Source organism: Colossoma macropomum, unplaced genomic scaffold, assembly GCF_904425465.1.
Source record: "Colossoma macropomum unplaced genomic scaffold, Colossoma_macropomum, whole genome shotgun sequence".
In the NCBI taxonomy this organism is placed as follows: domain Eukaryota; kingdom Metazoa; phylum Chordata; class Actinopteri; order Characiformes; family Serrasalmidae; genus Colossoma; species Colossoma macropomum.
The window spans coordinates 42,422,248-42,439,008 of record NW_023494805.1 but is presented as its reverse complement, the minus strand read 5'-3'; the positions used below and the strand labels follow the sequence as shown (position 1 = coordinate 42,439,008).

The 16,761-nt window shown below is 41.9% G+C and overlaps 1 protein-coding gene across 1 annotated transcript; it reads left to right on the top strand.

The window, feature by feature from the left end:
• The first annotated feature begins 1,828 nt into the window (after positions 1-1,828).
• Positions 1,829-14,734, top strand: insig1 (insulin induced gene 1). Its single transcript, XM_036597645.1, has 6 exons — positions 1,829-2,045; positions 2,886-3,213; positions 5,483-5,607; positions 6,467-6,633; positions 7,137-7,236; positions 9,830-14,734. The coding sequence occupies exons 2-6, from the start codon at positions 2,892-2,894 to the stop codon at positions 9,857-9,859; spliced, it is 744 nt and encodes a 247-aa protein (XP_036453538.1). The 5' UTR covers positions 1,829-2,045; positions 2,886-2,891; the 3' UTR covers positions 9,860-14,734.
• The last annotated feature ends 2,027 nt before the right edge of the window (positions 14,735-16,761 follow it).

Sequence of the window (16,761 nt, the reverse complement as noted above, 5' to 3'; positions counted from 1 at the left end):
TGGAGGAAATCTGAACTGTAATATTTCACAGTTTGAACTCAAAAGTGTCCTCTAATAATTTGTATGTATGTTTTCTTTCTGTAAGCTGTGGGGCGGTCTTTGCTCTAGGCAGCTGCCTAGGACCCCCCATGATCCAAGGGCCACTGTGTACATACATATTATATATATTGTACCGGTTGATGATAAATAACCCAAAATATGTACCAAAAAATGTACATTTTTAAAATAGCTGCAATTGTAGTGATTGTTTTCAGGAATCCAGAGCTCCAGTGTTGAGGAGCTACACAGAAAAAAATACTAATTACTTCTCCCAAAATGTAATGAGTGTATGTTACTTATTACTCATTACTTATTAATGTCAGAACTATATACTTTAATTCTATATTACCGTTACTCTGTATCAAATTACATCTCTATACTGGCAGATCATTTTTCTTTTTTAAAGCATTGTTTCTAAAATCATTCAAAATGATCTGCCAAAATAGATAATTTTACTTAATAAAATACTTAAAATAAGTTGAAAATTTCTATAAATCCTTAAATCAGCTCTGCTAAAGCCTGAGTAGACTGATAATCAATGTGATGATCGGTTATTAATCTCAGTGTTACTGAGCTCTGCTAAAGCCTGAGTAGACTGATAAATCAATGTGATCGGTTATTAATCTCAGTGTTACTGAGCTCTGCTAAAGCCTGAGTAGACTGATAAATCAATGTGATGATCAGTTATTAATCTCAGTGTTACTGAGCTCTGCTAAAGCCTGAGTAGACTGATAAATCAAGGTGATCAGTTATTAATCTCAGCATTACTGAGCTCTGCTAAAGCCTGAGTAGACTGATAAATCAGTGTGATGAGCCAGTTATTTATTTTAGTTATTTACATTTGGAAATGATTAAACTAACAGTAGTGGACATGTTTATGAGTGATCAGCTTAGCATCACAACAGACGACAAGAGAGATAAACACATTTTTAATTAAATACATTAACAGAAGAAAAAAACGTGAAGACAACTGCCAACCTATAACAGCGAGGAACTCTGTGAATAAAGTAAAAAGGCAGTGGTTCTATATAGAACAATGAGGTCTATATAGAGCTATTTCATGCTTAATTGGTTCTTTGCATGGTGAAATTGTTCTTCAGATTGATGGAGAATCTGCTGTACATTGTTCTATATAGAACATTTTTGAAAAGGCTCCTATATAGCACCATAAGCTTGACATCGTACAACAGTACAAGAACCCCATATAGAACCCTTTTTGAAAAGTGTTCTATACAGAATCATCCACAATACATTCTCTATCAATCTGAAGAACCAGTTCACCCTGCAAAGAACCATTTGAACACGCAAATGGTTCTATATAGAGCTCATGATTCTAAATTGAACCGTTCCCTTTACTAACGAACCTTGGAAGAACCATCTTTTTTGGACACCAGATTCTCTCTTTGAATCTCATTGTATGCAAATGAAACGAGGGGAAAGTTCGCTTGACTAATCACTGAGTAATCGCTGAATCGAAAGTCATTATAAAAGGAGGAAATAAGAACAAAGCGGCCTCCATCTGTGAATCAGTGACTCGCAGAACCTGATGTTCGGTTCATTATAACGGAATGTAATGTTCGAAAGAATCGGTTTGACAAATTGAATCGGCTCTCCCCAGCCCATCAGTCCACATAAGCGGTGATAGCCCCGCCCATTTTCGCTCCAAGCTCCTCCTATATGTCGCGTCACATTGGGTGGTGTGTGGAGACGTCATATCGCCCGCCGCTCTGTGATTGGTCGGTTCGCCTCACCAGACACCGCGGCGCTTCGTTTTTCTTTGCACGGCGACTGAGGCGCTGAGAAACGGTGAGACTGCCGGACCGTCGTGGAAAGGAAAGAGGTTTTAACTTACTTTTGCTTTCTATTTGTATGAATTAAGGTCTCACTTAGACAGAAAAATACATAATGTGACCAACAATAACGAGGAAAGTGCAGCTGAAATTGTATTTTTTCGAGATTTGTGAAGGAAGAACAGAAGTGGCAGCGAAGACTTCAAAGAAATCAAGGTAATATTTATTATTTCACTCATTAAAGCTTCATATACTGAATTAAAGATCATGTTTTGGTCAGTAAAGCTGCACTTTTTGACTTACAGCCCATATTTGGGCCATTAAAGCTGCAGTTTTCTGACTAATAGCTCATGTTTTGGTCAGTAAAGATGCAGTTTTCTTACAGCTCATATTTGGGCCGTTAAAGGGGAATTCCACCATTTTTTCAAAATTTCTGCATAATTGAGTGATGTAAACAGAGTCATTGGGAGTGGTTTGGTGTGAAATGGTTGATTGTAGAGACTCAGATGACTACAACACAAATATAACCTAACCCTTTTATTTACTATCCAAAACCATCAGTGACCCTACATGTGTAACGTTAATCTGAGTGTGTATGATGGTAAAATGGTGGAAAAGTTTTCTTTGGGGACACAACTTTCTGTGAGGGAGCTTTTAGAGGTGGACGTCTGGTTCCTATCACCACCACTGTGAACAGTTCTGATTCAGTAAGTTTCTCTAGAACGGAGCGTTTCACAGCAAACCACTCTGAATGACTTCCTTGACTTGTTAACCATTTAATTGTGTAGAAATTTTGAAAAATTGGTGGAGTTCCCCACCTCATGTTTTGGTCAGTAAAGCTGTACTTTGTGACTTACAGCCCACATTTGGTACATATTTTGGTCATTAAAACTGCAGTCTACTAGCTTACAGCTCATATTTTGCTCAGCAAAATTTTTATTTACTTACAGTCCATATTTGGTCCATTAAAGTAGTTTCCTACTTTATGTCTCATATCATGGTCATTAAAACTGCACTTTGCTGACTTGTAACTACCTCATATCTTTGTATGTCCAGTGCCCCATGCCGCAGCTGGAGGACCGTTGCTGGAGCTGCTCTTGTTCCCCCGGCATGAAGTCGAAAGGTTTCCCGCCGGCCTCCAGAGCCCGGGAGGCGATGTCCGCCGTGGCCGGGGCTGTGAGCCAGGCTCTCGGCTCTCTCCGCCGGCTCCACTCCGCCGGCCTGGTTCGCCGTGGAGTGGTGCTGTTCACCGTCGGCGTTTTCCTCGCCCTGGTGCTTTACTTACTGCAGATAAAGAGAAACGTGGTGCTGTTTCCCGAAGAGGTGCTGGACACCCTGCTGTCATCCTCCTGGTGGATCCCGCTGAGCTGTGGCACGGCTGCTGGTGAGTGTGAAGGGGAACTCCATTAATTTTTAAATTTTATGCATAATTCAGTCACCAAGATGTAAACAGAGTGATCCAGAGTGGTTTGGTGTGAAATGGTTCAGATGTCTTTACAGTGGTGGTGATAGGAACCAGGGGTCGCCATGACTACAACACAAATATAGACATTTTATTTACCATCCAAAACCACCAGTGAATGGAATGTTGATGATGGGCAAAACATAATAACATAAACATAATAAGTTTTCTTTGGGGACTATTTTGCCTCACAACGCACTGTACAATGTATCCCTCCACCATGAATGGAGTTTAAGGCCAAAACCTTCTCTAAACTATCATAAAACAGTGTCTCAGGCATCAGGCAGTGAATTCAAAACCATTTCATGTAGGAACTTTCTGTGAGGGAGCTTTTAGAGGTGGACGTCTGGTTCCTATCACCACCACTGTGAACAGTTCTGACTCGGTAAGTTTATCTAGAACGGAGCGTTTCACACCAAACCACTCTGGAGGACTTTTTTTTATTACTTAGGCATTTAATTATGCAGAATTTTTGAAAAATGGGAGGAATTCCACTTTAAGACCTCACATAATTTTTTTTTGCTCAGTTTAAACGCAAACCTGGCCACAATTAACCTTAATACTATCAGTATTGAATTATACTGAATTATATCAGTATTATATTTCACTGATATGATCAGTTTTCATAGTTTTCTGTACAAAAAATCGGTTTCACTTCACATTACATAGCGATGATAACGAGAATCTCTGCGTTCCACCTTAAATATGCAGCTGTTACAGTTTAGCGCCTATACAGACGTGCGGATGTACACATGGAAGTGCGGCAGCATTTAAGGTGGAACGGGAATTCCGAATGAAAAGCTAATTTCAGACCGTGAAATGTTTATTTCATCAATGTTTAAAGCATAACAACGTCTCTGAAATGGGTTTAACAGCCAGATTGGCCAGATTTCTCAGAAAACAAACCGAAGTTAAACGAGTTAGCGGCTCCGGAGTGAATAATAGGATGTGGAACATGTTTAGTGAGACAAAGAGGACGTTTATGTTTTGGTTGAAGTCAGACGAAGCGTAAATAAGCTGGTTTACATCGTTTTCTCTCCGCTCTATCCGGGCTGCGCTGCGTTATGTAAGTATATGAAGTTGTGACTTTAGGGTTGAGTTTGTTTTTGGACTCGTATCGGCCGCTGCTCTGCTCGCGTTGCCTGGCAACAGCCGGAGGGGCTCGCCCTGAGCGTGCTGCGTTCTCATTGGCTGCTCAGGAACGGGTGAGCTGCCAGGGCGCCACGCTATTGGCTGGCGCTCCGAACATGCCACTCATCTAAGCAAAAAAATAGAACGTTCGCGTCGTCAGGCCACGCCCACCGCATTCCAGTCCACACGGCGCGGGGCGGGAACTGGAGTTTACAGGCATTCAGCCTTAAGGCTGTCCAGTACAAAGGGGAAGTCCACCGATTTTTCAAAATTTCGGCATAATTAAATGGTTGAAATGTAAACACAGTCATTGAGTGGTTTCAATATTAGTCATTATTATCACTGATAATCTAGGTAGTAAAACTGTTAAGAGGGAGAACATATACAAGCATATATCCACGTTTTTCCTGTATTTTATTTTTCTCCTGATGTCAGTTGTTGACATTTTTGTCTGTTTATGTACCAAAAACAGTCATAATTAAATTTAAATATTAATGATTATTATCACTTAGAGGGAAAACATATAAAATCATATATCCACATTTTTCCTGTATGTTATTTTCCCCTGAGATCAATTGTTGACATTTGTGTCTGTTTATGCACCAAAAACAGTCATAATTAATTTTTCCATGACCATTTTCCTTTAAACAAAAGGATTTTTGTGCTGTGCCTTTATGACTGACATATGTAAATGAGCTCTGTTCCGGTTGGCTACCTCACTCAAAAAGCAGACCAGGCGGAAACACTTCTTATAACTTCAGAGTGAAAGACGCTGATTGCATACGAACTGCATGAACACTACGTTTTGTTACTAACATTGTTTACATACTACATCAAACTCTTATGTCAAAACATCAAGCAAAATTCACCAATAGTTAAAAGATTAAGGTGTACAAATACTGTTTAAGGCTACTGTACACACCCAAACAGCGCACTGAATAGGCCATACAATGACATCTGCACCCAAATAGCCCTTTAATGGTCATAGCCCTCCATTCAGTGTATTTATTCATATAGATACAGAGCAGCTTTCTAATGTGTCTGATTTCTGTTTCCTCAGCTGTGGTCGGCCTCTTATATCCATGCTTGGACAGCCATCTTGGAGAACCACACAAGTTCAAGAGGGAATGGGCCAGTGTGATGCGCTGCATCGCCGTGTTTGTGGGCATCAACCACGCCAGTGCTGTATCCTTACCACACCAGCATCACAGCTGACTCCATTACTATACCCACTAAAACACTCTTAGAGCCTCAAGAGAACGAAATAAGTGGTAGTCAACAGTCTGGGTGAGCAGTATGACGATATTTTACCGTTATCGTGATAAATTATGTCACTATACACTTTTCTAAGCTTATCATTGGTGTAGTCAGTACTTAAAGAACACTGACTAACTACGTTTTTATGCACAGAGAGCATAATTAATCCTGTTTAATTGGATTTAGTGCAGCGCAGTTTGTGCAACATTGAATAAAATCACTATATTATTGTTATTATTATAGTGTTTTTTAATTGTGGCACTACAGTTTCTATTCTGTCTGTTCCAGCTTATTAAATTATGTCGTTAAAGGGTGAATATCCTACTATTTTTCTCGTTTTTAAATTTTTTCATAAGGTGCGCTTATAAAGTTTGTGTGGTCTTCAGACATAATTTGTGTTCACGTAAACATTCTTCAACCTCTCTTAATCCCTTAGAACGAAACATGCTGTGCCTTTAAGACTGACATATGCAAATGAGCTCTGTCCTGATTGGCCGCTCTGTATTGCGCCTCATTCTTAAAGCAGTCCTTAGTAAGTTCACTGTGAATCGGTGGGGCTAAACTGCTGTAGGCTGACTAGGTGGATAAACTGAACTGAGTTGGGTTTTGTGACATCACAAAGATAAAAATTCAAAACAGGCTGTTTTTGCAGCTTAATGTCCACAATATGATCTCTTTAAATTAATATTGTATTGTTTTTATATTTACTTGTTTTTACTTTTGCTTTTGCTCTCCTGAAACTCGCTCAGAACACGCCCGCTTTCCTTTAACTCAAACCATCTCTCAGAAACTGGACTTTGCCAATAACATGCAGCTTTCTCTGACGCTGGCCGCTCTGTCCCTGGGGCTGTGGTGGACGTTTGACCGGTCGAGGAGCGGCTTCGGCCTGGGACTGACCACCGCTCTTCTGGCCACGCTCATCGCCCAGCTGTTGGTCTACAACGGCATCTATCAGTGAGTAATGACTGTCGGCGTAGGTGATAAATAAGTCCTTCATTAGGTGGTCATAACAGAAACAACATGGATTTGAAGGGGAATTCCACCAATATTTCAAAATTCCTCCATAACTGAGTGTGGAAGATGTATACAGAGTGATTCAGAGAGACTATCCATGTTGTTGATGGGAAAATTGTGATAAATCTGAAATAATACATTTTCTTCGGCCACTATTTTGCCTCACAATACCCTGTAATTACGTAATTAATTGCATATTTATTTACAGTTTCATATAGAGTCACAATTACATTTCTATGAGCAAGTGGTTAAAAATATGCCCAACATACACAACAGTAACTTTTCGAGAAATTCATATCAGAATAAAACATGCTTTTATTATCGCCTGGAATAACTGGGTTTAACAGAAGTGAAAATTTAAGACTTTTTCCCCCAAACGTCTCTTCAGTTACGCTCCTCTAGCGGCCTCCTCCTCAGCTCGCTCTCTCGCTTCTCGTTTTCAGGTACACGTCTCCGGAGGTTCGCTCCGTTCGCTCCTGGCTGCCCTGCATCTTCTTCTCCGGGGGAGTGACAGTGGGCAACATCGGACGGCAGCTGGCGATGGTCAGTTTCTTTCTCTTCCACACTGTTATTACCTTCGTGTGTTAATGTTGATGATGAAATATTACAGTGATGGTGGTGAATAATGAGGAGACGGAGCTGAACGTGTGTCTGTTTATTAGGAGGAGTAACGTTAGCGCGCTCGGCTAAAGCGTTTGGGAAATGGAGACTGAAGCTGGGGAGCTGATAAACAGCAGGGGGCGCTCTCACAGTATTCACAACCTACAGTTTATCACACTTTAGTTCAGTTTGACACAACAAACGGCTCGTAAACATCACGTCTTTGGTTCTGAGGCCTCCTTTTTTCTTTCTTCTCTTTGCAAACGAAGGCGAAACTGCAGCCAGCCTCTCTCCTCGTGCATCCGTGCCTCTTTGGCCGCCTCCGCTGCTGTTCTCTGACGTCAGCTCTCCTCACAGCGCCCTCGAAAGACGTACAGCGAGTTCTTCTCGAGTGTCCTCAGGACTGCTTGTCCACCGGGGCTCTTTTGCATTAGGAGTATCCAGCCACGCTCACACGTCCGGCAGACAGCTTAATTAAGGGCCGTTGTTTAGAGGCACGTTGCTTTTGAGGCCCCAAAAAGCCCCTCAGTGACTCAGTGAAAGGCCCAAAAGCTGATTACCTCCTTTGTTTTTCATGCTAATGGCCTGATGGAGCGAGCCAATCAGATGCTTCATTTACCAGCCTGTGTTATTGTTGTTCGGGTAGTTGGCACAGATTTATGGGCATTCAGAGATTAAGGGCATGTCAGATTTTCTCTCTGACCACGTCCAGCATTAGATTTCTGAAGAGGGAGTTTTAGTGGGTTCAGGCTTTGTTCACACAGCAGGTAAAAGTGGCCCAAATCTGATCCTTTTCTTCATACGTGACACAGATGTGTGTCAGTGTGAACAGATGAACACACTGAATCTGACGTTTTCAATTCTGATTAGAGATGCTTTTGTATGTGGTACTGAAATCTGATACGTATCCGATACACGGCGATGTGACTCAGTCTGAACAGCCAGATTGGAGTTCACGCAAGAAATGTCCGAGCGCGGCCGCAGGAGAACGAGGCTGCAGCGTCAAAGAACAGTTAAAAGTCTGAAAGCAGTTTAAAGAATCCGAGGACGCAAACCGAAGAAGTGGCCGCGCCCTTTTTACGGCTCAAACACATTCTGGGTGATGAGCCCAGCTGTCAGTCAGTGAAGCTTCATGATGGCTCCTGTGATGCGACTGGTGTTCGTTGGCAGCAACAGGACAGTAAAAGAGCTGCATGTGTCTCCGGAGCTGCATGGTTCTGACCCCTGGGCTAAAGTGGAGGGGACTAAGAATCTGATTAATGAAGTGATAAAAACTCACCCTTGAGCCAAATGATCTTCAGCTTTGGACCAAATCTTACTGTTTCACATATAACGGTTTAATGGGCTCATTCACATCACTCCATTGTGAGCACTTGAGTTCTATATAAAGCCATTTATGGACAAGCCGTCTGTCTTTATTTGGAGCAGCAGACGGACCCCCTCTCCTGGCCGTCATCAGGTTTCACTCTGAAGACCCTCACCGTCCCAATTACTCCATATAGCTTCTGCTCACTTTCCTGTGGCTGGACGGTTAAGCACTAGAACTTGAGAGGGAGTGTGTAATCACGGCTGTGATTTGGTCGCCGTAGATCATCAGAGCCGTGATGTTATTGGCGATAACACACTCCTCGAGTGTTCTATTGCTTTAATACAACAGTTAAATAAATACAGTAATAAATTAATAAACTGGGCTGTGAACGCGGCGTTTAATATGTTTTAATGTTCGCAGTTCCTTCACCAAATTATAGTTCCTTAACGAGCAGCTTGTTGTTACGTCAGAGTAACGAGCTCCGCCCACTCGCTGTACAGCCGGCAGTTCGTTCTCCAGCTCCTCACACTAAACTCCCAAACTGTCATCACCACTGAGCAGCTTTTCAGTCGGCAGCTGAGACAGAAGAACAGCTGAACAACCTGGAATCAGCCAGAAATGAACCCAACACCATTCGCCAAACGTGTAGTCTGATCTTCAGAGTCTGACCAAATCAGACTGAGCCATAAAACTGCCACAATATCAAGTTCAGCTCAGTTTTGTCAGTTTTTGCCAGATCAGTATTAATGTTGTTTTGTTACAGCCAGTCTGTAAAGCATCTTACAGCCCATTTAGTTTGGCGAATGGTGTTGGGTTCATTTCCGGCTGATTCCAGGTTGTTTAGCTGTTCTTCTGTCACAGCTGCCGACTGAAAAGCTGCTCAGTGGTGATGACAGTTTGGGAATTTAGTGTCGTCTCATCTTCAGAGTCTGACCAAATCGGCTGTCGGTCAAATGTGATCTTAAAAGTGTCCGTTTTCTGTTTGTGGCAAAGTAAGAAGTAAAAACGTTCAAATGTCTTGAGCGTCTCCTACAGCTGTCAGAGTCGTTGCTTAGCAACGGCGTCTCTGTGGAGTGATAGTGTTTGTGAAAAACCTGTGATGTTATGGTGAAATAACAGCACAGTTAGAACGCTTCTCAACCAATCAGCTCGCCTGGCCGGAACTGACTGTTGTATAATGAAAGATATCGTTCATTTTCTTAACCATCTCTTCTTCTTCCTCCTCAGGGTTCGGCTGAGAAGCCTCACAGCGATTAGAGAGTCCGACGAACGGCAACTCGGACATCTCGCCAACTTTGGACCCTCAGTGTCGAGCGCTCAGAGAGGAACGAGGCGCTTCTGTCGAACTTTCACTCTCACGTTCGCTTCTCGAGAAAGAGGACGGACCGAGTGGACAGTGTGCCAAGTGGACAGCACCTCCAAAACGGACAAAAAAAAAAGAAAAAAAAAACAACCCTGGCCTTCATCACCACTCTCACCACCTTCATCATCCTCCTCACTCGTCCCTGCACTGTCAGTGCTGGTGTTGCTTGTTGCGCTGTGGCCAGAGTGGGACACTATGTAGCGCAGATTGAACTGAATTCAGGAGTGAATTTGCCTGAATGTTTGAGTGAGTGCTGGCGATTCGGGGTAGGGATGCACCGATATGGGAATTCTGGGATTTTTTCTAGGAAATATGTCTTTTTTTTGATGCTGACGCGCACATTTAGAGAACAGGATCCACGAGAAAATGGGATCCACCTGGATTAGCATTAGTGAGAGATGTAGCACTAATTAGCAGAGGGTCACAAATGCAGTACGTTTAAAGAGCCCATATCAGGGAAAAGCGCGTTTTTCTTGGTTACAGTACGTTTTCAGTCCATACAGTGCATTTACAGAAAATAAGCTGGAAACACAGCCTGTTTCGAGTGCATGTTTTTGTGACGTCACAACGCTTTTACATATATATGCCTATTCGGCCTACAGCTTAGCTCCGCCCATTCATGTCGAAGTTATAAGGAGTGTGTTTCAACCTGCTTTTTGAGTACAGGGCAATCAGAACAGGCCTCATTTACATATCAGTTTTAAAGGAAGTGACAGAAATAGACTCTTCAACCTCTTTAACTTCCAAAAAGCTCTTCATCATATTCTTCATAATTTTCATATTTCATAAGCTACATTCATATGAGAGCTGTAACTGTCTTCTTTCCAGTCAAATAGATGGGTGATGTAATTTTAAACCCTTATAATAAAAGAAGCTGAACTCACATTTTTTTTCTACTGAAAGTCGACCCATTTTTCCACAATCTGAGCTTCAAACTGGATCTCAGACGGCGTCTCTTCAGTGATCTGCACTGTAAAAAAAATATTTTTATAAAAAAATACTTGGAGCGCCTAAGATTTTCGGCTTTCGACAGTAAATTGTAAGCATATAGCTTTATGTTTATCATCATAAAACACTTTTTCTGCTAATTTGAGGGGAACTTTTACAAATAAACCCCAAAAATATACATTTATTTCATGCAGTTACTGAAAAATTTGCCTTATGATTTGGGCACGAAAATATACCTACGAGCATAAGAGGTTAATTTAAATATTCTACACTTTGATTGGGTTTATATAAACAGAACCTGTTACTGCGCCTTTAAGACTGATGTATGCAAATGAGCTCCGTCTGATTGGCTGTGCCCCAAACAGCAATCCCAGCTGAAACACTCCTAACTTCTTAGTGAGTGGGCGGAGCTAAACTGCTGTAGCCTAAGCGGATGTGTGTATAAATGTGTTGTTTTTTTGTGACATCGCAAAAACAAAGAATTTAAAAAGGAGCTGCTTAGTTTTTTCATGTGTTTTGAAAGTTTTACAGTGTTTACATACGACATCAAACAGTTCTCTTAAAAAAACCCCACTGATTTTCAGTGATATGGGCTCTTTAATGGATAAAGAGAGGCTGTGTATAAAAGAATCGCAGCAGTTTCTGAGTCATGAACCCACGTCGTGTGTGGACGCCCGGGTGAAACAGTAGGATGGAGACCCTTTAACAGAAAACTGACATTCTCCTCTGTCAGATATCAGCCAAATGGACAGTATATGCGATAGATTTTTTTGAAACGATTACTAGCCAGTACCGAAATGATTCCGATATCATCGTGCATCCCTAGCGTCCAGGTCTGAGCGCCTCAGACCAGACGAGGTGGTGTGATTCTTTATTTCTGTTTTCTTGTTTTGCTAAATGAAAGGGAAAGACGTTTCAAGGCTGCGTGGAAATGTCCACCATCCAAAGAGGAGAGAGAGGTACCACACGGAGTATTAGCTAATTAGCTGGAGAACCAACACGGCTGGTTCTCCTGCTTGCCAACGAGGCAGGAAGACGTGTACACTCAGTGTTGGTGTAGCGATATTAGTCATTTGAAATATTATGTATAATGTCAGGTTCTCATAAGCAAAGCAGGCCTAAAGCCAGAAACATACGCATTGCAAGCACACGGCCCTGACCCTGCGTTCACACCATCAACGCGGCCAGAGTTCGTTTATTTTCAACGAGAGCTGCCGATTTCCGCCGACAGGAGGCAGCGCGAACATCTGCGACACAAAGTAGGCGGAGTCAATGATGCCACAAAGTAGAGCGGAGTTTAACTTCATGCAAATAAGGAGCGAAGTGACGTGGCTATCACCAATAGGAACTGAGCATTGAGCCAGAGATCTTGTAAAGAGGAGAATTCCCACTCTGTAATGTCTTCTGGGGTTCTCAAACACTAGAGGGCGCTCCCGAGCAAGTCCAAAATGAATGGGTTAAGATTCCTACTAGAGATGGAATAATGGAGGCGCCATGAATAGGCAGAAATCGCAAAGACCAAATACTGCTTTCCTCACAAACTGCCTGCACAGACAGTGATTAAATACAAATAAGCACACAAGTGATTTCTAATTTTAATTTTAGCGGGAAAACGCATCTGATTTGTGTCGAACCATGGCAACCAACGGTCGCTCGAGTTCAGAAACACCCTCAGGCGATGAGCGATCAGCGATTTGGACGACAAGAGGCGAAAAGTCGCTGCTGGTGGGAATGCAGGGTTACTGTGGCGGTTTAAACACTCAGTACTCAAGGGGGCGCTAGAGGACAAATCAGAGAGGGACCTACTGTTAATCCAACAGCTAAAGTGGACGGTGGAAGACACGATCTGCTTTACCAGCTCTGCTGGAATGGAAATGCGATAATGTATCACATACGTTTATGTAAGCATTTTTGTGCGATATGGCTTGGCTGTCGTCACAGCGCCCCCTGGCTGTAACACTTGGAATTAGCTCACACTGGCATTGCGTTATGATTCACATCATGACACATTTTTGAACACAGCCGTGTCTGCGCTCGCGTGCTTGCGTGAAGTATGTTACTGGCCCAGGTCTGGAACTCCACTGGCACTGGGAAAGAGATGGTTTATCCAAAACCTACCAGTTATTAAACCTGATCTACGAACAGCTTCTGTTAGCCACATTAGCGTGTTTGTATGAGCCGTCTCTAGTCCACGTGTGTCAGGATCGAGTCCTCGTGGTCCAAAGCACTGCAGACTTCAGCTCACTGCCTCATTAAACACACCTGATTCAGCCCATCAGCTAATTAGGCCTTTATGAGCTGATTTCAGATTGTTGGACAAGGTAGACGCTGATCTCCACTGCACTTTGGCCCAGAAACCAGATGCCTGCTTAAATCCATTGATGGAAAATTGTCATACAGGCCCATTTACATTGAAGGGGAATTCCACCAATATTTCTAAAATTCCTGCATAACTCAGTGTGTGAGATGTAAACAGAGTGATTCAGAGAGGTTTGGTCTGAAATGGTTCAGATGTCTTTACAGTGGTGGTGATAGGAACCAGGGGTCGCCATGACTACAACACAAATATAGACATTTTATTTACTATCCAGAACCACCAGTGAACCTACACGAGTCTTCTGAGTTTATATGGAAAATAGTGGAAATCTGAAATAATAAGATTTATTGGGGACTATTTTGCCTCACAGCGCCCTGCATGTATCCCTCCACCATGAATGGAGTGTGAGTTCTCATCATGTAATGACTTTCAATGAGGGAGCTTTTAGAGGTGGGACAATTCCGACCACTCTGAATGACCCTGTTTACATCTGAACCATTTAATTATGCAGAAATGTTGATAAAAATTCATGTAATTCCAGTCTAACGCTTCGGTTTAGCCCGAGGCAGCAGCGTGAAGTATTAAAGAGTCAAAGCTGGATGAAGAATGGAGGACATTTTTGCGGCGGCCTTGAAGATTTGCAATCTGTGATTGCCTTTGTGTTTTACAGCCGAGTGCTTTTTCCACTGTTGCGGACTCTTGTTTTTGTACTTTATTCCTCGTGCATTGCTTCCCACGTATAATCCACTCTTCACCTGATCACAGAGGCGTTCTGCGCGCGATACGGATCGGATGTTGGGGACTTTTGAGCAAAGATTTAAGTGCAATCAGTTACTATGAGCCTGATGTACCTTCATATTTATTATTATTATTTTTTTTCCTGGTGTAAAAACGTGACGGATTCCTCCGGATCATTATGCAGTATGAAGAAACCAAGCGAGCAATAACTCTGGAGTTTCGACTGAGTGTTCAGTTCAGCGTGTAGAGCTCTAATCCACCTCTGCTGATGAAGGAGTCGAACACAGAAGTGATTCTGTTGATGCCAGTGACCACTTCCGCTGTCCCTGCTCATCATGGTCTCAGTGTCAGTGAAACGGGACGGGCTGGGCTTCTGAAACCGGGCGGCTCGTGTGATGTTCGGGCCGGTGCTGAAGAGCGAGGGGAGCCTTCGGTTCAGCCCATCGAAACGAGGGTGAAGCTCACGCCGGACTCTGTGGACGAGCTCCAGTTCAGGGAATGTAGACGATGTAAAAATGAACGAAAGCTTTATTTTTGTGGAGGATCGAGGTGTTTTTGACTAAAGAGAGAGAGAGAGTGTGTGTGTGTGTGTGTGTGTGTGTGTGTGTGTGTGTGTGCGTGTGTGCGTGTGTGTGTGTGTGTGTGTGTGTGCGTGTGTGTGTGTGTGTGTGTGTGTGTGTGTGTGTGTGTGTGTGTGTCTTCACCATTTCAGTTGTATTATTTCTACTTTCCTGTTTCAGTGAGAAGTAAAGATGATGAAAAGTGACGCTTCGTGTTTTCATTATTATTTCAAATCCAACGTTTATTGACAAAAATGAGTTCTTTAGTAAAGGGGACGGTTCTGTTTCATTAAAAGGGTTCTCTGCATGGTGAAATGGTTCTTCAAATGGATGGAGAATGTGTTGTATATGCTTCTATGCAGCACCAAAAAGGGCTACAAGCTTGACATCATAACAACAGAAGAACACGTTTTGACATATATGTACCCCATCAGTCTAGAACCATTTCACCATGCACGGAACCATTTAAGCATGGAATGGTTCTATATAGAACCATTCCCTTTACTAAAGAACACTGAATATTTTATATCTGCACCAAAAAGGGGAACCAGACTTGGCATTGTAACAACAATGTAACCCTTTTTGGTGCTATGCAGAACCTTTTTCAAAGTAAGACCATAGAACCATATACCACACATTTTCAAAAATGGTTCTATAAAGCAACGAAAAGGCTTACAAGCTTAACATTATAACAACAGAAGAACGCTTTTGGTGGTACGTATATGCACTCCATCAATCTGAAGAACCATTTTACCATGCACAGAACCATTTAAGCATGGAATGGTTCTATATAGAACCATTCCCTTTAATAAAGAACACTGAATGTGTTTTTTTTTTTTATTTGCACCAAAAAGGGTACTAAACTTGACCTCGTAACACTAGCAGTACACTTTGTGGTGCTGTATAGAACCACTTTCAAAATAAGACCATAGAACCATATACAACACATTTTCAAAAATGGTTCCATGTAGCACCAAAAAGGGTTACAAGCTTAACATCATCACAACAGAGTAATGGTTTTGATGGTATGTATATACACTCCCATCAATCTGAAGAACCATTTTGCCATACAAAGAACCATTTAAGCATATATAAGAGCCATTCCATTCCATTTACTAAGGAACACAATGGTTTTTATTTGCATCAAAAAGGGTTACAAACTCAAAATAAGACTATAGAACCGCATACAACACATCCTCAAAAAAGGGTTCTATATAGTACCAAAATTGGTTACATTGTAACAATAGCAGAACCCATTTTGGTGCTATATAGAACCATTTTCACAAAGAACCATAGAACCATGAACAGGACCTTCTCAAAAAGGGTTCTATGTAGCAACAAAAAGAGTGATACTATAACAATAGCAGAAACCCTATTTGGTGCTTTACAGAACTATAGACAACACATTCTCCATGCAGAACCATTTCTGCACGCAGAGAACCGTTTTAGCATAAAATTGTTCTATACAGAACTTATGGTACTAAACAGAAACATTCCCTTCACTAAAGAACCCTAAATGTGTTGGTTTATTTTTTGCACCTAAAAGGGTTACAAACTTGACATTGTAACAATAGCAGAACCCTTTTTGGTGCTATATAGAACCATTTTCAAATAGGACCACAGTACGACTCATTCTCAAAAAAGGTTCTAGATCAATATAATGTCACCAAAAAGGGTGACATTATAACCAGTAGCAGAACCCTTTTCGGTGCTATACAGAACACATACTCTATCAGGCTGAAGAACCATTTCTCTATGCAGAGAACCATTTAAGCATAAAATGGTTCTATATAGAACTCATGCTACTAAACAGAACCATTCCTTTTACTAAAGAACCCTGAATTTGTTGGGTTTTTTTCTGCACCTAAAAGGGTTACCAGCTTGACATCATAACAATAGCAGAACCCTTTTTGGTGCTGTACCATTTCAGAGCCATTTTCACAAAGGACCATAGAACCATGTATAAGAAATTCTCCAAAAGGGTTCTAAACCCTTTTTGTTGATATATAGAACCACAGACAACGCATTCTCCCTGCGGAGAGCCATTCAAGCATGAAATGGTTCTATATAGCACTCATGGTACTAAACAGAACCATTCCCTTTACTAAAGAACCCTCGAAGAACCTTCTGTCTAAGTGTGTTTAATATGCTGCTGGTGTCTTTCTCACATATTTCAGTGATGGACAGTTTTATGAGGTTTAAAGTGGATATTTAGCAGAATTATGGATTAATT

Excerpts from the sequence above, each read along its gene's own strand:
- insig1 (XM_036597645.1), top strand. The coding sequence starts at position 2,892 with ATGCCGCAGCTGGAGGACCGTTGCTGGAGCTGCTCTTGTTCCCCCGGC. Across the intron at positions 5,608-6,466 it reads GCATCAACCACGCCAGTGCT|AAACTGGACTTTGCCAATAA; the intron begins GTATCCTTACCA and ends ACCATCTCTCAG. Across the intron at positions 7,237-9,829 it reads TCGGACGGCAGCTGGCGATG|GGTTCGGCTGAGAAGCCTCA; the intron begins GTCAGTTTCTTT and ends CTTCCTCCTCAG.